General features: G+C 40.7%; 1 protein-coding gene across 1 annotated transcript; it reads left to right on the forward strand.

The window, feature by feature from the left end:
• Positions 1–1,144: 1,144 nt before the first annotated feature.
• On the forward strand, positions 1,145–16,833 carry DDX43 (DEAD-box helicase 43). Its single transcript, XM_008684831.2, has 16 exons — positions 1,145–1,783; positions 3,337–3,392; positions 5,037–5,166; positions 6,140–6,271; positions 7,687–7,768; positions 8,889–9,045; positions 9,495–9,613; positions 10,042–10,152; positions 10,542–10,683; positions 11,487–11,587; positions 12,831–12,918; positions 14,151–14,278; positions 14,696–14,805; positions 15,308–15,446; positions 15,935–16,022; positions 16,621–16,833. Exons 1-16 carry the CDS (start codon positions 1,534–1,536, stop codon positions 16,735–16,737), a joined length of 1,950 nt encoding a protein of 649 aa, XP_008683053.2. The 5' UTR covers positions 1,145–1,533; the 3' UTR covers positions 16,738–16,833.
• The last annotated feature ends 8,638 nt before the right edge of the window (positions 16,834–25,471 follow it).

The following is a 25,471-nucleotide window of genomic DNA, read 5'->3' on the forward strand; positions in this document are numbered from 1 at the left end:
GGGGCTCAAACTCATGACCCCAAAATCAAGAGTCATATGCTCCCCCAACTGAGCCAACCAGGTTCCCCTCACTGCATAGTTATTTATTAAGTTATATCTTTGTTCTATGTACTTTCTGTATGTATGATATATTTCACAATAAAAGTAGCTAAAATTAATAACATCTATGTTTAGGAACACTATGAAACACTATACAATCAAAAAAGAATAGGGTAAAGCAAAGAAGAAGGAGAAGAAGAAGGGGGGGGAGAAAAGGAGAAGGAGAAGGAGAGGAGGAGGAAGAAGGAAACACACACATTTTCTTCAATCTCTTCCAGAAAATAGAAGAAAAGGGAAAACTTCCTAACTCATTAACCCAATACCAAAACCAAAGACATTGCAAGAAAACTACAGACCTCTTTCTCATGGACCTAGGTGCAAAAATCCTCAACAGAATATTAGGATTAGATTAGATTCGACTAGACTAGACTGGATTAGAAATCTAATGCAACAAAATTCCTCTCTAAAGATCATTAATACTATCCACTTCAGGTTAAGGATTAGAGAATGGGTATTAAATACAAGACACATTTATGCTTTTATCTATTTTCTGGGTACTTTAATAGCACTGTAATCCTATTTCTCCAGAGATGATTACATTAAGAATTACAGTTAATCCCATGTGAGTTAACCCATTCGACCTGTATAGACCAGGTTTAATTATGTTTTTTCTTTTCTTTTTTTCATTCCTCAGCACAACATAATAGATAACTACTTTGTTTGATGGGTGAGTGAACTGAGATTTGTTTAGACAGTTCAGAGATCCTAATCAAAGTAGGGGCACTCCTAGCTGGTTTACATCACTGAAATACTATGTCCAGCCACAGAGCCATCCTGCAATGATGGGAGTGCTTCAAGCATTTATTGAATTTATTTCGTTAGCTCTAATACTACAGCAAACATTCAGGTCAAGTGTTGTGTGAAGCGCTGAAGCAACATTTTTCAGCCCACATATTTTTAAGCTGTGGGTCATTTTATTTTGTGGATTACAACCAATATTTTAAAAATGAATATAGGCTTAAATGCATCAAGTGCTGCTGTGTGTGATACAGTAGTAAATGGTGTTTTGTCAACCTTCTGTTTCAAATTTTTTATGTACGTACTGGGTCATGTTGTAAAAGGGACTGATGTTTACGAGTCACTGAGATGGGGGGTACTTGGGGTGGGAGTTCAGTAGGGCAAAGCACAGAGATCCGAGAGTCCCACGTCTAAAAAAGAACAAAAAGCAGGCGCAATGACTCGTTCAAGGAGCGCTCACACGATAAAGAGAGTGGATTGGTCAAACCGCAAAGGTCCCGCCCACAACGTCTCATCCACCAATAGATGTGCGGCAAGGGAGCGGCGGGGCGGGGAAGGGGCGGGACGAGCCTCGCGCGGGCTCCTTAAGTAGCGGCTGCGTGGATGCCCTAGTAGAAAACTCTACGACGGCACGCTGGAGTGGTGCAGAGCCAGACGGGAGCGACGTTGGACGCGCCGGATCTTCCTCACGGAACCATGTCGAAGCAAGAAGCAGGCGCCAACGCCTCCTCATGGGTCGTTGCTTCCCGGCAAAGCTCGGCAGTGTCACGTGCTCCGGAAAGGAGGCCGGCGAAGGACCCGAATCGAAGAGGTCAGGAGGCCCGTAGGGGCGGCAGAGGTGGCGGCTGGACAAATCCCTCCGGTCTCCAGCAACCTGTGGCCCCTGGCCTCCGAGAACCGCCGCTTTGCTTTGGATTGAAGAACGCGTGGGTGGGAGCAGTGATCGGTGAGCGAAAGAGGATGGGTGTGCTGGGCAGGGTCCGGGGCGAAGAATGGGTGGGGCCAGGGGCGGAGCCTGGGCGAGGGCATCCACGCCCCACTCTCCTAGCCTCCAATCAGCTGCCACCTACTGAGATTAAGGTCTTTACCTGTGGTATTCATAATACCTTCTGATGCTATAATTAGTCATTTAATGCACCTTTTGCTGTTTCGTGGAGACGATGTTTTGGGAGAACAAACTTCGATTTATGAAATCTTTGGGATGAAAGGTCAGGTCTTTTCACAGCTTGCTTACATACCCCAAAATGAACAAAGCAGTGCTGAGGACAATCCGTTTCTTTGAGCACCATTTAGAGCCATTAAAGAAGGTTTTGAAAAACAATGACCACATTTTTTTTTAGCCTGCTATTGAATAGAGCTTTAGGAGACTGATTGCTAGACCAGCTAGAGATTCATTGTTCCCTCAAGAGGGCTCAGGCACAAAGATCTGAAGAGTGACACTCCATAAGTGAAAGCCACTAGGTTTGCACTAAAAATCACTCTCAACACTTATGGAGGCACTGTGCTGGAGAGCACAGTGTTGGTCTGGAACCACTTTTTTCCCTTAGTGTGGTAAAAACAAACAAAAACCCCATAAATTTAAGCTTAATTTTAGGTGTGCAGTGTGAAGTTCAGTACTGTTAACTATAAGAACAATGTTGTGTGACCGATCTCTAGAATGTTTTCATTTTGCATGACTGAAACTACCCACTAAACAACTAACTCCCCATGTCCCCCTTTCCCTATCCCTGGCAAATACCATTCTTTGTTCCTATGCTTGATTACATTAGATACCTCAAAGAAGGTCATGCACTGTTTGCTTTTTATGATTGGCTTATTTCATTTAGCATAATGTCCTCAAGCTTCATTCATGTTGCAAATGATAGAATTTCCTTTTTTAAGGCTGAAATCTTCTCTAGCATGTTTATACCATGTTTCTTCATCCAGTCATCTGTTGGTAGACATTTAGGTTGGTTCCACCTCATGGCTATTGTGAATAATGCTATAAAGAACATGGGAGTATAGATAGCTCTTTGGGATAGTGTTTTTGTTTCCTTTGGATATATATCCATAAGCGGAATTGCTAAGTCATATGGTAGTTGTATTTTTTGTTTTTTGGGGAACCTCCATGCCTGCACCAATTTACATTCCCACCAAGAGTGCACAAGGCTTCCGTTTTCTTCACATTCTCACCAACACTTACCTCTTGCATTTTTTTTAAAGATTATTTATTTATTTGAGAGTGAGAGAGCAGAATGAGAGAGAGCCCACACAAGTGGGCGGGGGGAAAGGGGCAGAGGGAGAAGCAGACTCCCCACTGAGTAGGGAGCCAGACGCAGGGGGTCTCGATCCCAGGACCCTGGGGTCATGACCTGAGCTGAAGGCAGATGCTTAACCCACTAAGCCACCCAGGTGTCCTGCCCCTCTCTTGTATTTTCGATAGCCATTCTAACAAGTGTGAAGTGATACCCAGTTGTGATTTTGCTTACAACTTTTAAAAAATTTTATTTTTAAAAATAGGTCGCGGCGGGTCGAAAATAAAAGACATTCAGAGTACAACAAACACGAAAATACAGGTAAGTGGTCTGTGATCTGAAATCCTCAAAGAGCATAGTTCATTTCTAACTCTTAATTTCTGTTTAGCTATTAACATACTGTGGTGATTTAGAGAAGTTGCCAAAGCTTTTCAGACTGCTCTTCTTTTCCAGGAATGGTCACACTCTGTGGTCCATTCCAGGTCTAGGTTTTGTGACTCCTGGAGGTAAAAATAATCTTTAGATATACTCTCCCCTGACAAATGAAATCTTTGGGGGAATATCATCATGAACTTCCTGGCTGTCATCCCTTGACCTGCTCCTGTGTTCCCAGTCTCAGCAGCGACATCATTCACCCAGTCCCCAAGCCGGAAGTCTCAGATTACTTCCTTCTCCTTATCCTGCAACCAGTCCATCACTGAGTCCTTTCTATTTCCTGTATTTCTCTGGGAGAATCACATAATTTGGGGTGTTCTCCTCTAACTGTCCACCCTGCTTCCAGTCTTACCCCCATAACCATTCTCTACTATGATCAAGACAATAGTACTAAAACACAAATTGTGTTCATAATTTGTTTTCTTTTCCTGCATAAAAACCTTTCATAATATCTCAGGCTCTTAAGAAGTCCAGACTTCCTAGCATCGTCCACTTGATCTGGCTCCTCTTCCTGCACTCCCTCTCCGAACTCCCTCTTGAGTGTCACCAGCTGGACTCCTGCCATGCTCTCCCATCATAGCTGATAGACGTCCTGTTCATAAGGGACGTCTAAGACCTCCTGTATCCCCATTCTATGTAGGTCTCTTTTCCAACTTCTTGGCAGCCGTTTCAGCCTCATTTAAGAACTTCTACAGAGTTGTGTCTGTTAACAGTGCAAATGCCAAGCTTTGTTTGAATCACCAGCTCAAGACAGCATTTGGTGGAGCGGTTTCTAGTTATTATTGAATCAGTGTGGGTATCTAAGATCATGTACATTGAAAGATGTGACCTGGAGATCCTATCCTCCAAATGTCGTCTCAGCCTTGTAGCAAGTTGCTTCCATTACCATATACGTGGTGGAAGTAGAGCATCCCCTTCAGTTAAAAGTTCATGTAGGTAACCTGACAGTTCAACCAGCTGCTATTTCTGTAGCACATGGATTAATCCCTAGAGTTGTGTAAGATTTGCCAAATTATTATTTTACATTTAAGAGGTCAGATTAATGCCTTAACCTTCTAAAACTAGTTGGTGAATTTATTCCTTAGCGGTCACAGTAGTTTTTATTTTATTTATTTTTTTAAAAATTTTATTTATTTATTTGAGAGAGAAAGAGAGTGAGGGGAGAGGGAGAGAGAATCTGAAGCCGACTCCACACTGAGCACAGAGCCCAACGCGGGGCTCGATACCACAACGGTGAGATCATGACCTGAGCTGAAACCAAGAGTCGGGCGTTTAATTGACTGAGCCACCCAGGCGCCCCTGTCACAGCTTTTAAATTTAGATTGTCCTGCTCCTTTTCATCCAAGGGGGTAAATCTCAGGATAAATTTGTTGAATGTAGAATGCCCTCAAAAATTAGCACTTAAGACACTGATTAATAGCAATACTATATTTACTTTAAATTTTTATACTGTTTGAATTTGAGTGATTTTTGGAGGGGGGGAGCATGGTAAGGGGACTTCGGTCTCACCTATTTTTCCCCTGCATCTAGATAATAAAAGGTCATCCGGAAGAAGCAGAGGTCAGAATCTTTGGCAGCAAGGTGATGCAGGCAAAGGCCAAAACAGTGATAGATAATCTTGTTAAAAAACAAGAAAATTACAGTTCAAAACTCAGAACTGGTAAGTAATTTTTGCCTACTACAGCCTTGTAAAATTTTCAAAATTGCATTCAGTGTTATAAGACATTATAATTGAGGCTTTTTCTGATAACAGAGGTTCAGATTACCCTAAATCTTGTCTGTTAGGGATTTTTTTTTTCTTTGAAATCCCAGAATACTGTTTCCCTCAAATTAAAACACTTAATCTCTGTGGTTAAGCCTAGCAGTTTTACCTTTAACCACAGATAGGTGGGAAAACAACGACAACCTTTTAATACACTTACTATTAATGATAGAAGAAGGATTAGTCTGCCTTCTGATTCTATGGTCTCCTTGTCCCTGGAATGTGACTGACTTTGAAAACTGTCCAATTATTTGGTATTTAAAACATCTCTGGGGCACCTGGCTGGCTCAGTCAGTAGAGCATGTGATTCTTGATCTTCGGGTCATGAGTTCAAGCCCCAGGCTGGGCATAGAGTTTACTTAAAAAAAAAAAAAATCTCAGATTTAATTAAAAAAAAAAAAAATGAACAACAAAAAACAACCTCAGACCTGCTTGGACTACAGAAAAAGCCACAACTGAGCCATTTCTAGAAGTAACATGGAAGTAAAAACAGCAGCTTCGGCTCAGATGGCAGCATTGCCTCTTAGTGTCTCTTGGGAAGGGGACCCTAGGAAGCCTCTAAGACGTCATCTGGGAACCTGGGGTGGCATCTGCCTCACAGGATTACTGTAAAGATTAACATATGATTTATTAGCAAACACTAGACTCTCATACTATTTCCCTTCTCTTCAATAAGTGTATTTTCCATCTCATAAATCTGGTAACTGACAAACCATGGCTGGTACTGTCATAGCGTTGTAGCACTAAAACCCACATTTTATATTTTAAGCATTATTGTCTGGTTTTTAAACACAAAATAGTAAAGTGCTTTGGGGGAATTTGTACAATTAGGATTTGTTTTGAAACTAATTCAGTAAAAATATTTTAACAGATATTGGTGCATTCCAGCCTTCTGTTGGAAGAGATGTAAAGACAGATAATAATGTTACAGAGAATCAGCCATTGATTGATTGGGATCAAATTCGAGAAGATGCTTTGAAATGGGGGAAAAAAAAGTGGGAAGGTTAGTGCTGTATCCTAACATTTACATGTGGTGTTGACGTACCTCTTGAGGTCTTTGGTTTTTTTTTTTACCTCTTGAGGTTTTTATCCTCTAAAATGTGTCTCATTTCTAGTATTGAAATTGATGTGAAAAACAATAGTACAATATTAAGTGCTGCAGTTAGTCTCCAGGACAAGATGTGTTTCTATGTTGTCTGTGCCGTAATCTATGCTATAAGGGGGAAATTAAAATATTATACTTACATTTTGTCTTATTTGCGGTAACTCACAGTAGGAGTTTAATAAAATGGAAAGAAAATCAGGCATAAGGGGAAAATGAAGGCAATGAGCATGCCAACCATAAGTTGGCTATGGGTGAGCAAAATTGATCCTGCGGTGTCCTGGCTCACAGGGGCAAGATAAAAAGGGAAAACCATTTAATAAGAAAAACATGTAGTTCTTGAGAAGAGATTGGGGTTTTTTCATTTGTTTTAATTTTAAATGAGAGTCTCACCTGGAATTACATACAGAGTGTAATGTTTCATGTCATAGTCACTAAATTTCAGGGTAAATTCAGGTACTAATTCTGGCTAGCAGAGTGAGGCAGCAATACAACATCATTTAAAATTTAAAAGCTAAGGGACGCCTGGGTGACTCAGTCGTTAAGCGGCTGCCTTCAGCTCAGGTCATGATCCCAGGGTCCTGGGATGGAGTCCTGGGATCGAGCCCGCATCAGGCTCCCTGCTCAGCGGGAAGCCTGCTTCTCCCTCTCCCACCCCCCTTGCTTGTGTTCCCTCTCTTGCTGTCTTGCTCCGTCAAATAAATAAAATCTTTAAAAAAAAAAAAAAAAAGAAAAATATTAAAAAAAAATAAAATTTAAAAGTTAATGCACTGATAGTGACAGATATTAATAATGATTAATTCAGTGGTCAGTCTACCTGCATGTTGTTACCAGTGCCACCTTGACAGTATATGTGGTGGGGAGATTTGGAATGGGGGGGCCAGAAAAAGGATTTGAGTTTGGAGGAAGTATGCTAGGCATATAAGAAAGAAAACAAAGTAGCCTCAGAAAGTGGAATAAGAAATATTCTATTCCTAAACAGAAATGGGATGGACCTTCAAAGAAAAGAAAAAATCAGTCCAATGTGTTTGAGAGAAGATTTATCAATTGGGATGATTGTCTTGTAAAGCATACTTTCTTTTATATTAAACTTAATTATTAAGGGTCTCTTTCTTGGGTAAAAAATATAATCAAAAGGCAAACCAAAACAGAGATCTTTTAGAGACTAGCGTAAGGCTGACTGGCAAAGAACAACTAGCTAAAACTGTAAGGTGAATTTAATAAATATTTTACTTTGATTTGTTACTTTGAATCAGTTTCAATGAGATATAAATTCTGATAATTTATCAAAGTTTTAATTTTCATCTTTGTCCCAGATTTACCACCAGTTAAGAAAAACTTTTACGTGGAGTCAGAAGCAACCAGTACAATGTCACAAGTGCAAGTAGACACTTGGAGGTGGGTAGTTTTATTGCTTTAAGTAGGTTGTTACTCATTAGCGAAACATTCGAAGTGACTGCATTTGGAGACTGCGTCTCTGGTACCCACATGAACTTGGTTGCATCCCACATGATATTTTAGAGCATTGCTAGCCAATAAACCTTCCCGCAAAGATGGAAAACGGGCTATATTTGTGTCTAATAGAGTAGTCACTATCTAAATATAGCTACTGAATACTTAAAATATGGCCAGTGTAATTGAGGAACTGAGTTTTCCATTTAAAATTTTAATAGACTTATGTGGTTAGTGCCTGCTGTATTGGAGAGAACTTTTAGAGAATTAGTTCTACAGCTGTTGAAAATCATAAGTTGATTTAATGCATTTCTTATTCTTCAGTGCTTACTATCTGGAATTAAAGGTCCTAACAGCAACATTTTTTTTTGTTTTCCTATCAAAGTCTGTTATAAAACTAAGTATGGTATAGCAGAAAGAACAGTTATTCTAGGGTTGGGGTAGGGCTCAGACTTTGGATAAGTAGCTAATGATCACCTGTCAAATGAGAATAATTCCCATTTGACAGGACTGCTGAGGATAAGTTAAGAAAATGTGTATGGAGGGGCGCCTGGGTAGCGCAGTCGTTAAAGCGTCTGCCTTCGGCTCAGGGCGTGATCCCGGCGTACCGGGATCGAGTCCCACATCGGGCTCCTCCGCTGGGAGCCTGCTTCTTCCTCTCCCACTCCCCCTGCTGTGTTCCCTCTCTCGCTGGCTGTCTCTCTGTTAAATAAATAAATAAAATCTTTAAAAAAAAAAAAAAAATGTGTATGGAACATTGTAGAGCTTTGTGTCTGCCAAGTCTGATTTGAATCCTGAAGTGTGTGATTTTCCAGGCTCTATTCTTCACATTTCCATGAAATTTCATTGGCCCATCCATACAATGTAATTTTTTCCCTTTCTGGTAACTCTTCTGATAAGAAAAAGATGGGCTCATTTCTCTTCTTTGTTATTACATTTGACTGTAGCTTTACAGTTACAGCTGCAGTTGAATTTCTAGATATGATGAGCTAATGCTGGCAATAATTTCTGCCTTAGGGACTAAAGTGACCAAAGCCGCTAAGATTTGTTCTATTTTTCCTTAAAGGAAAGAAAATTATAATATAATGTGTGATGACTTGAAAGAAAGTGAGAAGCGTTCTATACCCAATCCTACTTGTAAATTTGAGGATGCTTTCCAGTGTTATCCTGAGGTTATGGAAAACATTAAAAAGGCAGGCTTTCAAAAACCAACACCGATCCAGGTATGCTTGCTTGCTTTCTCCTTCTCCTTCTCCTTCTCCTTCTCCTTCTCCTTCTCCTTCTTCTTCTTCTTCTTCTTCTTTCTTTAATTCCAATATTTTACTGACAGTTTTCCCCCAAAAAACAATATCTGATTTTTTAAAAAGATTTTATTTACTTGGGGAGGGCTGAGCAGGAAGCCCACCCTGGGGCGTCATCCCAGGACCCCAGGATCATGACCTGGGCCCAAGGCAGACCCTGCACTGAGCCATGCAGGGTCCACAATATCTGATTATTAGAAGTTAAATCACTAGGGAGTAACTATCCCTTGTGAGCACTCCCCTAGAAGCCCCTGGACCACCAGTGCCTAGCACTCAAAAAATGTTTGTTGAAAGAAGTTTGGGCTTAGGGCAGGAGGGGCACTTGACTAAAAGATGCACTTTTAATTTTAACGTTAATCTTTCTTTTTCAGTCACAGTCATGGCCGATAGTTCTACAAGGCATAGATCTTATAGGAGTAGCCCAAACTGGAACAGGGAAGACGTTGTCCTACTTAATGCCTGGATTTATACACTTGGACTCACAGCCTGTGTAAGAATTTCTACAGCTGGGTTCTCTTCATAGGGGGTTAATAGATATGGATACCGAAAACGCAAGTTTCTTTTTTGTCTGTTGCATTGGTCAAAAAGTAATGCCACGCCTCGGAGAAATGCACTCGTACCGTGCTGGTGAGAGTATAAATTGTCAAAACATTTTTAGGAAGTAATAGGTAGTCTTCATATTCAAATACTGGAAATGTTTAAATTAGCATGCCCGCGACAATTGTGTGAGAGAATGCTGACCGTGTTAAACAAAAAGGCTGGTGTCTGGGCCCTTGGGGGTTTTTGGTGTGCTGTTCTTCAGTATTTTCCATGTTTTGTGGTGAATGTTTCACATCTATTGGTACAAATTCTGAAAGCACTGAATGAATCTACTATGCGTCTGAGTCTGGTACTTTAATAATTATTTTCTCTCCAAAGAATTAGAGGACAAAGGAACGGACCCGGCATGTTAGTCCTTACACCTACACGGGAGTTAGCCCTTCAAGTGGAAGCGGAATGTTCTAAGTATTCATATAAAGGCCTTAAAAGGTGAGTCATTTCTTTGTCCATTCTTGCATCAGCATTTTAATAAATCATAGTTTTATACATTCTCCCCATTATTTTTCACACATGTAGAGAATCCGAATGGCTTAGCACAGGTCAGGCAATACCCCAGTCCAAATCAGTGGTAGCCAGGGCAGTGAGGTCAAGTAACAGTGATGCATATATGGCTCTTCAGGACACATCACTGTGCGTTGATGGGTATGGATAGTTCTTAGAATGGGGCAAATACTACCCAGAAGGTATCTGATAACTCTTTCTGACTTATATACTATTTACTCTGTTACTTTATACCCAAAATGCTTTGGTTGGTTGGGATTTTGCATTGTGATGGGACATTCCTTGCCTAAACATGAACCTCTCTCTTTTTTTTTTAGTGTGTGTATATATGGCGGCGGAGATAGAAATGGACAAATACAAGATCTGAAAAAAGGAGTAGATATTATTATTGCAACTCCTGGGAGACTGAATGATCTACAAATGAATAACTTTGTTAACCTCAGAAGTGTAACCTACTTGGTAATCACGGAGTAAGGGTTTGGGATACTAGGAGGAAGAGCTGAGTTCTTATTAAATTCCTTTTTTTTTTTTTTTTTAGATTTTTAAGTAATCTCTGCACCCACCATGGTGTTTGAACTTACAACCCTGAGATCAAGGGTCACATGCTCTACCGACTGAGGCACCACAGAACTGAACTCTTCCTAAAATAGTCCTTTAGAATGGTTGTCCATTTTATAATGGTTTCAAATCCTAGGAATACTTTCCATTCCCTCTAGTATGTTAAAATAAGGATTTTAAGAATTCTATTTTAATGTTTTTTATAAATGTTGGAGAATGTAGAGAAGCACAAAAGAAAATTAAATCCGCGTGGATTATTTTTTACCCTTATTTTTTTTAAGTTTTATTTTAGAGAGCACGTGCAAGCAGGGGAAAGGGAGGGGAAGAGAGAGAGGATCTCGAGCAGACTCTGCACTGAGCATAGAGCCCATCTTGGGGCTCCCTCTCAAAATTCCAAGATCATGACCTGAGCTGAAATCAAGAGTCAGACGCTCCAGCAACTGAGCTACCCAGGCGCCCCTCCCTCCACGTGGATATTTCAGACACCTAACAGTTTTTCATTAGCTAGATCTAGAAACTGTTAGCCGGCTTAAAAGGTCAAGTCAGTCTGTTACAAGTCTAGATCACTTACTTTGTCCCGAAGAAACTAAACTAGTGGCTTACGTAACGGGAAATGAGAAGAAAAATTACCTTACCATAGTATTATGTTCCTAAAGGGAGCATACCTCCCGTATCTAACGTAACCACTATCATTTCTGATGCAGGTATTAGATGAAGCCGACAAGATGCTAGATATGGGGTTTGAACCCCAGATAATGAAGATTTTATTAGATGTGCGCCCAGACAGGCAGACTATTATGACAAGGTAGGTGTGTGCCTCACTGCTAGTCTGTAAAATAGAAATCAGTGGCCTGGACTCCATTCTTCTTGATTTCCCCAGAGGATTTTAGATCGGAACTTGAAGGCACCTTGAGATCCTCAGGTGAAAGACATGTCGTCACTTAGTGTAGCAACTCAGGGTTAATCGCCTAACGATGACTACTGGATTTCCTAAGTTACAGATAGAGACATTTTTTGTAACAGATTTTTTTTTTAAAGATTTATTAATTTGCCAGCGAGAGAGCACCAGCCCCGGAAGCCGCGGAGAGGGAGAAGCAGGCTCCCTTCTGAGGGGAACCTGATGCGGGGCTCGATCTCACAACCCTGGGATTGTGACCTGAGCTGAAGGCGGACGCTTAACCGACTGAGCCACCCAGGTGCCCCACAGATAACAGATTTCTATAAAAACTTAAGGGGGATCTCTCCCTGGAGGGGAGATTGTGTTTCATAGTGGTGGCCTCACATTTGAATGATCACCCGTCCTTAGAGAGAAACCGTTGATTACTGACTACCTTTTTGCCCAAGATAAAACTGAGAAATAATGATTGTTACCTAAATGCAGAGTGATCTATAGACTGTTATCTCCTGGGCTTATATAACCTACATGCCAGTAACATAAAAAAGAATAGTATATAATTGGGAAAATACAGTAAATTTCTTCATTTGTTTTCTTTTTAATACCCCCTCCTCATTTTTTTTTTTTTACTAATCTTTCCATTATTGTAAGTACTGTGAAAGTATAAAAGGTGATTACTTTCATAATATATATGGATGAAGAAACATTTGAATTTACATGTCCTTTCATCAGTACACTTACTATGCCTTTATTTCGCATAAGCATTTGGTTTTTTGCCTGCTGACAACGAATGCTGACCAAAAATACTAGGGTTTTTTGGGGTTTGTTTGTTTTTTGTCTTTTATAAAGGCCAAGAAAAAACTAATATAACCCTTGAACTCATTTCAGATTAGAATTTAGGTTAGAATTTAAGGTATAGATCTCCTTCACCTTTGGTTTATAAACCTGTTTATTAAACGTCAAGGTTTCATGTAGTAGCTTTGCTATAGTTGAGCAGTTCTTTGTGAAGTACACATTTTCTGCAAAGTCTCCCTTGTTTAAAAATACTCAATTTGTCTTTCATGGATAATCTGGTTCATAGCATTCTTAGGGAAATTTAGTAATATTTGATTTATAATAAAATTTTAACATTTATATCACGTTTTATTTCCAGTGCAACATGGCCATATGCTGTCCGTCGCCTTGCACAGTCTTATCTGAAAGAGCCAATGATTGTATATGTTGGTACTTTGGATCTAGTGGTAAGCTTGTTTTTTATTACTATTATAAAAATATTTCTTGCTAAATTTGAAAATCTTAATAACTTTGTGCTTTGGTGTATCGACTCTGCCTGCTCCCTAATTATAGAGAAAACCCTAGATACATATGATTTTATTCATAAATACTGCAGTATACATCTTAAGACTAACGTTAGGGGCGCCTGGGTAGCGCAGTCGTTAAGCATCTGCCTTCGGCTCAGGGCGTGATCCTGGCGTTCCGGGATCGAGTCCCACCTTGGGCTCCTCGGCTGGGAGCCTGCTTCTTCCTCTCCCTCTCCCCTGCTGTGTTCCCTCTCTCACTGGCTGTCTCTCTGTCACATTAAATAAATAAAATCTTTAAAAAAAAATAACTTTAACATAATTATGTTATTGTGATCTCACATCTAAAATTTTAATAATCTTTAATACCATCAAATATCCTTTCCTTGTTCCTATTTTCCTGATATCTCCTTTTTATTTAATCCTGTTAAAATACGGTTCTAAACAAGGTCAACATAGGGGCATGTATGTAAGTCTGATGTTCTCTTTTGGTGAAGTCATGGTGGATCATTGGGTTCATATGTCAGTAATTACACAGTTTATAAAGGTCTCCGTTATGTATCTCCTTTATAAAGTTATCTGGCCTTTCACTTGATTGAAATCGACCTTTCAATTAATCGTTGTTGAAAAAAAATGACCTTTTACTTAATCACCAGTAATAGTGATAGGTCATCGCTTAGGTTCATTTCATTAGACTTTATGAAAAGTGAGGCTAGGTATGTCATTCTTCACTTTCATTAAATGCTATTAAAACCTATTTTATCACTGGGTTTAAAAAAATTGTATCAATGATATTTTGAAATTTTGCATTAAGTTGTCAAAATCCTGAATGGGACCTCTTGTGTCCTAAGCTAATCATCTTCCTTTATTGTAAGGATTGTACCCAAATTCATGATGAAAGTTTGGCCTTATGCCACGGTTCTTTCTTTTTCAACCATAGTAACCAATTACTTTCAACACACTGCTAAGCATTCAAGTTTCCAACTCAGCTTAGGTGAATGAGCAAGAAGCGAAAGCTACAATCTTTGAGTAGATATAGGCAATTTTGCAAGGACCTGCCTCTTTCTTGTTAGCAGTTTATTAAAACTTAACTAGGGATAGAAATAGATGTATTCTGAGCCAATGTATGGGGTTTGCCTATCAATTTTGATGTATTGTGTTCTTTATTCCTTTAGGCAGTAAGTACAGTGAAACAAAACATAATTGTTACCACAGAAGAAGAGAAATGCTCTCATATCCAAACTTTTCTAGAAAGCATGTCTCCCAAAGACAAAGTCATAGTGTTTGTCAGCAGAAAAGCTACGTAGGTATTTTTTTTCTTCTACATCCTTAAATCATCAAATTGATTTGTTTAGCATTAGCTCTATTTGCATACTAATTTCAAAAGGGGTATGTATGTCTTATAGGATGTTCATTCAGTCTTTTGCTAACAGAAGTAAAACTAGTGAATTGAGGGGCGCCTGGGCGGCTCAGTCGTTAAGCATCTGCCTTCGGCTCGGGGCGTGATCCCAGAGTCCTGGGATCGAGCCCCACATCAGGCTCTTCCACTATGAGCCTGCTTCTTCCTCTCCCACTCCCCCTGCTGTGTTCCCTCTCTCGCTGGCTGTCTCTATCTCTGTCAAATAAATAAATAAAATTAAAAAAAAAAAACAAAAACTAGTGACTTGATAGTGGTATTAGAAGAGGCACTTCAGATCACTGACTTCATCTTTCGCTTCAGTGCTGACCACCTATCAAGCGACCTCATTCTGCGACATGTGTCAGTGGAATCCCTTCACGGTAACAGGGAGCAGAGCGACCGAGAGAGGGCTTTAGAAAACTTTAAAACAGGTACATTTAGACAAGTATTTGTTGCCTTTGAAGGGTACAAGGCCTGGGCATGGCTGAGTGACAGCTCCTTTTCACGGCGCCCACTTGTAAGATCTGTCCTCAGCTCGCAGATCCCAAAACTACACTCGTTAGAGCTCTGAATATTAATCAGATCTTCAGAACTATCCAAACTCAAAGAGCAAATATGGAGACCTGGATATCAAGGTAATAATTTGCAGTGGGGTTATTGCCATTAATTCACCTGAAAGGCGTAGATCTTTGTGACATGGTTCAGATGATCAGGGATTGGTTGCTGAACCATGGTGTATATTGTGTTGTAACTCACCAGCAGTTTAGAAGAAGGGCTATAAATGCCCCTTTCTCCTTTTCACTCTCTTAAGTGTTTTAATACTAAATGTAATAATGCCTCAGCTAATTAGATATTGGGGGAAAATTATACTTTTCTGCTATGTCTCAGGTTGGTTTATGCCAGAATGTATATTCTTTTCGTTTTATTCTTTAGGTAAAGTAAGAATATTGATTGCCACAGACTTGGCATCTCGGGGCCTTGACGTCCTTGATATCACACACGTGTATAATTATGATTTCCCGCGGAACATCGAAGAATACGTGCACCGAGTAGGGCGCACTGGAAGAGCAGGGTAAGGCAGCACGTCTACTTCTGAAAGAAGCCAACTGTCATGACTCCCTTCACAGACTAGTCTTAGCTAGAAAACATTTCTTTTTCTATTGCCTGTGAACTGTCTGTCCATCGGCTTTGCTACTCTATCCCTGTCTTAACCGGCCAGTTCCAGATTCAGCCAGAGCCCTCTGACTAGCTGTAGCTGTTTCTTATTCCACTCTGCTTTCTCTCTGTAGTGTCACCCAAGCCATGCCCAGTGGCTCCTCTATCGTCCCCGCGCAAGAGGACCTCTTTCCCCACTGAGAGCATTACTCTCAGATCCCCTGCAAACACGCTGTTCGAATCGCTGTTTCAGGGAGGCTGACTTTTAATACATAATACGTATTTGGGCTTGTGAAAAAGTTGAGGGTTTGGCTGCTATTTTTAGTGTTTTACTAACTGGATTATGAGTATAAATCAGAGATCAAATTACATGAGTTCCTTCCTCCCCACCCCACCCTTTTATAGGAGGACCGGGATATCTATTACTCTCCTCACTAGAAATGACTGGAGGGTTGCTGGCGAGTTAATTAATATTCTGGAAAGAGCACAACAGGTAAGATTATACAACTCAGAACTATACCTTGTGTCACTTTTATAATGTTCAAATAATTTCATTGATCCGAGTACTGGGGCTTATTGCGTGTCAGGGAAAACAGATGTTAAACGTGTTATGAGGGCCGTAGCATAGCAAAGACAAGGAGCTGTAATACATGGTTGGGGAACCTAAGCTAATGGGAGCAAGCATCAGTGGAAATCATACTGCGGAAGAAGCCGGTGGAGTGGAGGGTGGGAGAACTGTTGGACAAGAATGGGATACATGTTCCACCGGGGGAACGTATTCAGGCCCAAGGGTAGGAACCTAACAGAATGTGGCACCAGTTAAGGCATGGTCAGGCCACTGAGAAGCCACTGAAGGGCCATGCGAGCAGCGAGTCCTAGCATCAGGGAAGTTTAAGGTCAGTCTGGTTTTCTAGCTTGAAGATAGATTTCAGAGTTTAGCATGCAAGGAGACACATTTCATTGTTGGAAAGATGTCATGGAATTGGGACAATTCTGTGACTGAGATGATCTGGAGGCATTTTAGCAAATTGTAGAAAAGCTGTTACTCTGAAAGAAAAATCTCATTCCTAAATAACACATCAATGTTTCAGAGTATCCCAGAGGATCTTGTGGCAATGGCCAAGAGGTACGAGGCGAATAAAGTGAAAAAAGAAATGGAAGAAAAATTGGGGAAACCCCAAGGAAAACCCCAAAGGTTTTATTATTAATGTCCTTGTTGAAAAGTGGTACCAGCCTACTGAGAGGAGGTAAACAACACTTTCAGATTTTGGACTTTCAAATGCCTGCTTTCCTTAACTACGCTGTTAGTGTGTTTATTGCAATCAGCATTATCTCAAAGAGTCATTAACATAATAAGTTATTCAGGGTAATTCTTTACCTGTTACCGAAATTCCAGTTAATATCTTTTTTTTCTTTTAAAGATTTTATTTGAGAGTGTGAGAGGGCGAGAGAGAGCACAAGCAGGGGGGAGGGGGAGAGGGAGAAGCAGACTCCCCGCTGAGCAGGGAGCCCTCCTGGGGCTTTGATCCCAAGACCCTGAGAATCATGACCTGAGCCGAAGGCAGATGCTTAACAGACTGAGCCACCCAGGCGCCCCCAGTTAATATCTTATTTAGAGTTAGAAGTATTAATTCAAGAGTTGAGAAAATAAACTTTTTAAGTTGTACAGAAATCTCATTAAGCATATAACGGAATTGGTAGACGTATAAGTTGGTAGAACCCCTGAGCAATTTGGTTATAAATACATAATTCCTTTTCATTCAGCAATGACTTTAGGGATGTATTCTATAAATACGTATTCTGCATATGTAAGTAAAGATTTTTTATAGCAATATTTGTAGTAGGAAAAGACTATAACCTAAATGGCCAGTAGGGGACCATATAAATAAATTCTGGAGGATTTTTTTTTAACACTTCCATACATCACGCAGTGGTCCTCACATAAGTGCCCTTCTTTTTTTTTTTTTTTTTTTTTTAAGATTTTATTTATTTATTTAACAGAGAGACAGCCAGCGAGAGAGGGAACACAGCAGGGGGAGTGGGAGAGGAAGAAGCAGGCTCATAGCGGAGGAGCCCGATGTGGGACTCGATCCCGGTACGCCGGGATCACGCCCTGAGCCGAAGGCAGACGCTTTAACGACTGCGCTACCCAGGCGCCCCCATAAGTGCCCTTCTAAATCCCCATCACCTATTTCCCCATCCCCCCCATCCACCTCCCTTCGGGTAACTCTCAGTTTGTTCTCTTTAGAGTCTGTTTCTTGGTTTGTCTCTTTTTTTGCCCTAGTTTTGTTAAATTCCACATGAGTGAAATCATATGATATTTGTCTCTCTCTGACTTATTTCGCTTAGCGTAATACTCTAGCATGGAGGATATATTTTTGCAAATCATATATCTGATAAGGGACCAGCACCTATAATATAGAGAACTCCTAAAGCTGGATGAAAACAACGTGATTAAAAAATGGGCAAAGTAAATAAAATCTTTAAAAAAAAAAAAGGGGGACTCCTGGGTGGCACAGCGGTTGAGCGTCTGCCTTCGGCTCAGGGCGTGATCCTGGCGTTATGGGATCGAGCCCCACATCAGGCTCTTCCGCTGGGAGCCTGCTTCTTCCTCTCCCACTCCCCCTGCTTGTGTTACCTCTCTCGCTGGCTGTCTCTATCTCTGTCGAATGAATAAATAAAATCTTAAAAAAAAAAAAATGGGCAAAGGACTTGAATGTACATTTCTCCAGAGATGATACACAGATGGCCAGCCAACATGAGAAGATGCTCAGCCTCACTGCTCTCACTGGGGAAATGCAAATCAAAGCTGCACTGAGATCGCCTCACACACATTAGGATGACTCCTATAGGACAGCTCCCGTCAAACAGAAAATCACGAGTTCTGGCAAGGATGTGGAGAAAGTGGAACCCTCCTGCTCTGTTGGTAGGAATGTAGGGTGCATCCACTATGCAAAATATAGCAGTTCCTCAAACAATTAAATGCAATCCAGCCACTCCACTTCTGGGTATAAATTCAAAAGAAATAAAAGCAGGGTCCTTAAGAGATATTTGTATATCCGTGTTCACGGCAGCTTTATTCATAATAGCCAAGAGGTGAAGGCAACCCAGGCCTGAACGAATGGATAAACAGATTGGCCCGTCAAGGGGAGTTGTGACCCGACGTACAACACACGTGAACCTTGAGGACACTGTACTTGGTGAAATAAGCCCATCAAGGACAGATGCTATGTAATTCCACTTCTACGTGAGGCACCTAGAATAATCAATTCACAGAAGTAGAATGGTGGTTTTCAGGAGCCAGTGAAAGGGGGACTATGGGGAGATGTTTAATGGGTACAGATTTTCAATTTTGTAAGATGAAAAAGTTCTGGAGGTTGGTTGTGGGAACAATGAATATACTGAACACCAAACTGCATATTTAAATGGTCAGAATAGCAAATTTTATGTGAATTTTATCAGTTTAAAATTCAAAGGCTTGGGAAGAGCAATTTACATTTTTCGCTCTTTTTCAGATCTCAAGATACATGGAAGTATGAGAAACATGCTGGCACTATGAAGAAATTAGTGATTCTTAAATAATAGTGTTTAAAAATATAGAATTTGGTATTTTATACTTTATTAAAATCAAAAGTATTTAAACTTGAGTTAAATTTTTTTATGGATATTAAGGAATGTAGCATTAAATTTTTTTTTCACTTTTTACTATCTTTATTTAAAAATGTAAATTTTATCTCTTGTCACATTGCTGTATTAAGGTCGGTCATTAAAGAGCTGAAAGCCTGTTCAGATGTCATGGCAGTGAAAGATACTGTTAACAAATTTTTTTCTATGAGAAAAAGGTAAGATGATTTCTGTCTTTTTTAATAGCCCTTTAATTTTGTTTGCTAATAGTATTTTATTTGGGAGTACTTTTCTTAAGAGATTACGCCTCACCTACTTCTAAATGAAACAATAAAAGGATTTCACGAGACCAAATTAGGCAACAGCGCTTAAGTTTCAGCCCACAGGCTAAAATAAACCCTAGGAAAATAATTTCATTTTCACGAAAGCTTCTTTGACTAATCACATTTCTCCAACTTCAGTTTTGAGTAGTTTCCTGTTCTATACATGATTGTTACTTGTATTAACACTTAGTATTTATATAGGTATTTATATTTGTGTACAATTAGTTAGGGCTTCACCTCATCTTACACAATAATAGTTTCCTGGCATAGGGATAGGAAGATTAAAAAGAACAGAAAAGAAATACAAGTAAAAGCAGAAATGAGTCAAAATGGAGTTCAGTGAAAACCAACAGCTGACTCTTATAGCTAACTCATGAAATAAGTTTCTAGTAAGTCTGAGTCGGGAGGAGGGAACGGCTGTCCCTTCACTAGCTACCTTTAGAGATCTAGGGGCATAAACTTTTAAAGGCACTGTATAACACTATATCAACAAAGTATAAATTCACCAGCTTGACTGTATTTTCCTAAGTTACCAAAAATAACGCAACTAGTTAAGCCGAACAGACAGAAGAAATATGAACAGGGAGGGAGGGACGGCAGAGAGAAACACAAGCAGACTCTATCCTGAGCACAGATCCTGACAAGGGCCTCGAACCCATGGTCCCACGGCCCATGAGATCGTGACCTGAGCTGAAGTCAAGAGTCAGACAGATGCTTAACCCACTGAGCCACCTAGGCACCCACAGAGCTCTTATTTTATAAGTCTCCCTAACAGCAGAAGAGCTGGTAGGATAGTAAGGAGCCCAAGAGGGTGAAGCAGAGCGCAGGCAACTCTAAACCCTTTTGGATGTGCTGACGTTGGATGACCCTGTTCTGCTAGACCAGCGGGGAGGAAGGCTCAGCGGCAACTTCCTGGGCTAAACTGCATGTACACACTCAATACCACCAGCCACCACACTTAGCATCAAATTCACTCCCGAGCTTATGCGAGGAATCTCAGGTTGCCCGAAAAGCACTGTTGGGTATTCATGGGAACAGCCTTTGCGGAAGTCCACGCGACCAGCCTGGAGCTAGGATCACTGGCGCTCTCAAGGGACAGTCCAGGGGCAAGAGACGAGATCCACCTTGGTGGGTCTGAGGTCCACTTTGACTTGGAAGCTCCATGACCCACAGGAGCCACTATCTCTAGTAAAAACTTCACAGGCATAGATTCCCGTACTGAAAAACTGGATTTTTACTTTGGTGACAAAAAAATGAAGGGCTGAGGTCAACTAAAGGTGAAGAATTTAAATAAGACCCTCCTCACATTAAATGAGGACACCAAAGGGCTATTAGGTAAGGTAAGGTAAACCGAAAGTAAACCCTCTTCCCACTTTCTGCCAACAAGAAGACCTTGGCGCTAGGAGAATAGGAGTCAAAATGAAAAGTGAAAAATAACATTGAGCATTATAACCCTGGACACACAGATGTGAAGACTAAGTTCATATTGCCTGGGTGATCTAAGAAGGCTCCAGATGTAATCTTTTTAAAAAAGATTTTATTTATATATATAGAGAGAGAGAGCACGCATGCACACGTGAGCAGGGGAAGGGACAGAGGGAGAGGGAGAGAGAATCTGAAGCAGACTGTGCAGCTGACTGAGCCACCTAGGTGCCCCGAGATGTAATCTTAATTTGAGGTGCTTTGCTGACTGCAAACGTCCCCCCAGAAAGCTGGCAAATGCAAACGAATCTCTAGAGGGGGGCACCTTCACGGTAGGCCAAAAAAATCTACACAATTAATTCCTTGAGAATAATGAACAGTACTCAGTAAAAAAAATTAACCATGCACCACAAATGAGAATCAGAAGAAATGACAGAAACAGCAGAAGTAAACTGCAAAACTACAAACACGGAATTATCAGACAGATTATAAAACGACTATGCTTACTATGATTAAATAAACAAAACACAAGTTTCAAAATACCTGCCAGAAATAGTAACTATAAAAGTGACACCGCATATGAGAATAAGAACCAGATGAAACATCTAGAAATGAAAAAAATATATAATAATAAAAAATTTCAAACTCAGTGACCACAGGTGAAACCAGAAAACTGAAATGATGATATTGTTGAATCCAGGTGATAGATATATAATAATATATTATCCTCTCTACTTCCGTGTATATTTGAATATTTTCATAATAAAAATAATAAAAAATGAGTTTACCAGAGTAGACATAATTGAACACTGAATACCTGAGCCTGTAAGTCAGAATCCAGATTGCAGCACAGAAAGACAGAAAAGATGGAAAATACAAAAGAGGGTTAAACATTGAACACTACATCAAGAACTAATGATATACTATATGTTAGCTAATTGAACTTAATTATTTTTAAATGGATTTTTTTTTAAGATTTTATTTATTTATTTATTTATTTATTTATTTATTTACTTGACAGAGAGAGACAGCCAGTGAGAGAGGGAACACAAGCAGGGGGAGTGGGAGAGGAAGAAGCAGGCTCCCAACAGAGGAGCCCGATGTGGGGCTCCATCCCAGAACGCTGGGATCACGCCCTGAGCCAAAAGCAGACGCTTAATGACTGAGACACCCAGGCGCCCCTGAACTTAATTTTTAAAAAAAGAGGGTTAAATAATAGGAAATTCAGTTAGTTCTAACATACATTTAACTGGAGACCCAGAGAAGAGAGAGAGATTGGGGTCATGGCCAATATTTGAAGAGATAATGGCTGAGAATTTTCCAGAACCCATATAAAATATCCACAGAATCAAGTTCAATGAATCTCATGCAGGATAAATAAAAAGACATACACAATTATACATATCATAATGAAATTCCAGAATACCAAAGACAAAAGTCCTAAAATCACCCAGAGAAAGACATTAGGTTAGTAATGCTATGTCTCTGTGTAATTATAAGCAATTTTCACTTTCTTCTTTACACTTAAATGTGAGCATCTGATTTTGTTACAGTGAACACATATCACTTTAATTTTTTTCATTTTTATCAGAGTCATCTATGCATGCAGTATACAAAGGCAAAAGTTCTACATGGCTTTTTTTTTTTTTTAAGATTTTATTTATTTATTTGACCGAGAGAGACAGCGAGAGAGGGAAAACAAGGGGAGTGTGAGAGGGAGAAGCAGGCTTCCCGCTGGGCAGGGAGCCGGATGCGGGGCTCAACCCCAGAACCCTGGGATCATGACCTGAGCCAAAGGCAGACAATTAATGACTGAGCCACCCAGGCGCCCCTTATTTATTCATTTGAGAGAGAATGTGCAAGCAAGCAAACACGAGCAGGAGGGGCAGAGGGAGAAGGAGAAGCAGACTCCCTGCTAAGCAGGGAGACGGGCTCAGGGCTCTATTCCAGGACCCCAAGATCATGACCTAAGCCAAAGGCAGACACTCAACTGACTCAGTCACCCAGGTGCCCCTTTAATCAGATTTTGTAAATGAACAACAACAACAACACAATTTTCCCTTAAACTCCACAGTCTTAGTTTTTCAGGGACAGAGAGAATTTGCTATGATGACATCAACTCCATGTCATTTGGCTACTCCTGACTCTGCAAGGCTAAGAGGAGTTCTGCCTCCCTAGCCAGTGAGGACAAGAATTCTTCAGCTGTGCTCCAGAAGCATCTGAGCCCCCGACAAGGGGGCTTGCTTGCAGGGTCTGACAAAGCATGAAGCGTTGCACAGGTAGCCCAGGATTCCCAGGCCTTGCAAAGGCTTTCATTAGTGCCCACCAGGCCTGTGCTGGCTCATCTAGTACCCTAACCAAGCATGCACTCATCTTCCCGGACATTCTGCTACCCACTAGCCCTGCCACACTCCTCTTAGCCTACTTTCACGACCCTGTAAATGTCAAAATATGCACCAGCCTGGGGTATGGCAGAAGTTGTGGTGGGGCAGCCTTTGAGACCATACTAGCGAGTATTGATAGAAGAGTGTGTGTGTGTGTGTGTGTGTGTGTGTGTGTGTGTGTGTGTGTAGTTAAGATGGTGGAGGAGTAGGAGGACCCTAAGTTTGTCTTGTCCCTGGAATGCAACTAGATACCAAGTCATTCTGAACACCCGAGAAATCAATTGGAGGTCTGAGAAAGCAAATACTGCACGTCCACAGGTAGAAAAGCAGCCACCTTTTGCAAGGCAGGAGGTGCAGAGACTTGAGTCCAGAGTGATATAGTTGAGCGGATATCGCGTGGGGGACAGAGACCGCTTAAGGAAGCTATGGCAAAGTATCTTAAGCTGGGGACGCAGAATCGGAACTTTCAGAAGTCTGCTCCAGTGGGGGACGCGCCTCGCCTAAAGGTGCTCGGGTGGTAAAGCAGGGCAGAATCCCAGTTGCGATACCTTGATCTGAGGATCCCCTGGGTCGCAAGAAGGGGTGGTGTGTAAGTGATTCATGTTACCAGGCACAGGCGTGGGGAAGCTGGCTGAGAATAGTGAGTCCAGGTGCCAGCTTTCTGTTCTGTGTGGCCATAAACTGCGATCCGCTGTGTGGTCATGCAGCTGCTTTCCTGGAATAGGTCCAGCAAAAGGTAGAAGCATGGTGAGACCCCCTCCCCTCCAAGAGGAACAGCACAGGTCCGAACCGTGAGAGTCCCTAAAATTTGGAGTTTTTAAACTCAGTCCTGGGCCTGAGATTAAAAAAAAAAAAAAGCTCATGCATACAGGGTTAACACAGAGTTCTGACGGAAACTGGGGAGACAAGAGTGATTGATTACTCTTCTGTGAGGGCTTGCTGAAGAGTGGGGTCCCGAATTTTCAGCTCTGGGGCTAGAGAGCAGGGCACCACCATATTCATCCTGCGCATCGGTACTGAAAATCTTTAAGGAGCAAAACAGCACCACCTAGTGGAGTCCGGCGCGGCTTACACCAAGCCCTGCTTTCCCGGGCTCGGGAGGAGCATTTCCACTAGGGCAAGTCCACCTCAGAATCAGCGCCACAGACCCCTCCGCCAGAAGACGAGCACAAACAGCTCGCTCACGGCAAGTTTACTGGTCATAGAGGGCTGCAAAGCTTCAGCTCTAGGGGAAAATAGTACCTAGCATCTTTGTACTTTTATTCTTTAGTTTTTTCAATTCTTTTTTACTCTTTTTAAATTTTTATATATACTTTATATATTTTTAAAATTTTCGTTTCCTTTCATTGTGTGTGTGCGTATATATATTTCTTTCTTTCTTTCTTTCTTTCTTTCTTTCTTTCTTTCTTTCTTTCTTTCTTTCCTATTTTGGGATCTAGTTCCTTTTAATAAGCAGACCAAAACACACCCAGGATTTAGGGGTGTTTTTGTTGTTGTTGTTGTTGCTATTGTTGTTTTTGATGTTTTTTCCTTTTCTTTCTTCTTTTCTGGACAAAATGACGAGATGGAGAAATTCAACCCAAAAGAAAGAACAGGAGGTAGTACTCACAGCCAGGGATTTAATCACTACGTGTAACCTAAAATTTAAAACAATGATTACAAAGATACTAGCTGGGCTTGAAAAAAGCATAGAAGACACTAGATAATCCCTTACTGTAGAGATAAAAGAATTAAAATCTAGTCAGGCCCAAATTAAAAATGTTATAACTGAGATGCAGTCCCAAGCGGAGGCCATAAAAACAAGGATGAATGAAGTGGAAGAGTGAATCAGTGATATGGAAGATAAAATTATGGAAAATAATGAAGCTAAAAAGAAGAGGAAAAGAAAACTATCAGATCACAAAGGTAGACTTAGGGAACTCAGTTATTCCATAAAGCAAAAATAATACCCAGGTAATAGGAGTCACAGAAGAAGAAGAGTGGGAAATAGGAGCCGAAGGTTTATTTGAACAAATTATAGCTGAGAACTTCCCTAAGCTGGGGAAAGAAACAGGTATTCAAGCCCAAGAGGCACAGAGAACTCCCCACAAAATCAACAAAAATAGGTCAACACTATGACATATTATAGCAAAACTTGCAAATTACAAAGAGAAAGAGAACATTCTGAAAGCAGCTCAGGACAAGTAGTC

This window comes from Ursus maritimus, unplaced genomic scaffold (assembly GCF_017311325.1).
Source record: "Ursus maritimus isolate PB19 unplaced genomic scaffold, ASM1731132v1 scaffold_29, whole genome shotgun sequence".
Taxonomy (NCBI): domain Eukaryota; kingdom Metazoa; phylum Chordata; class Mammalia; order Carnivora; family Ursidae; genus Ursus; species Ursus maritimus.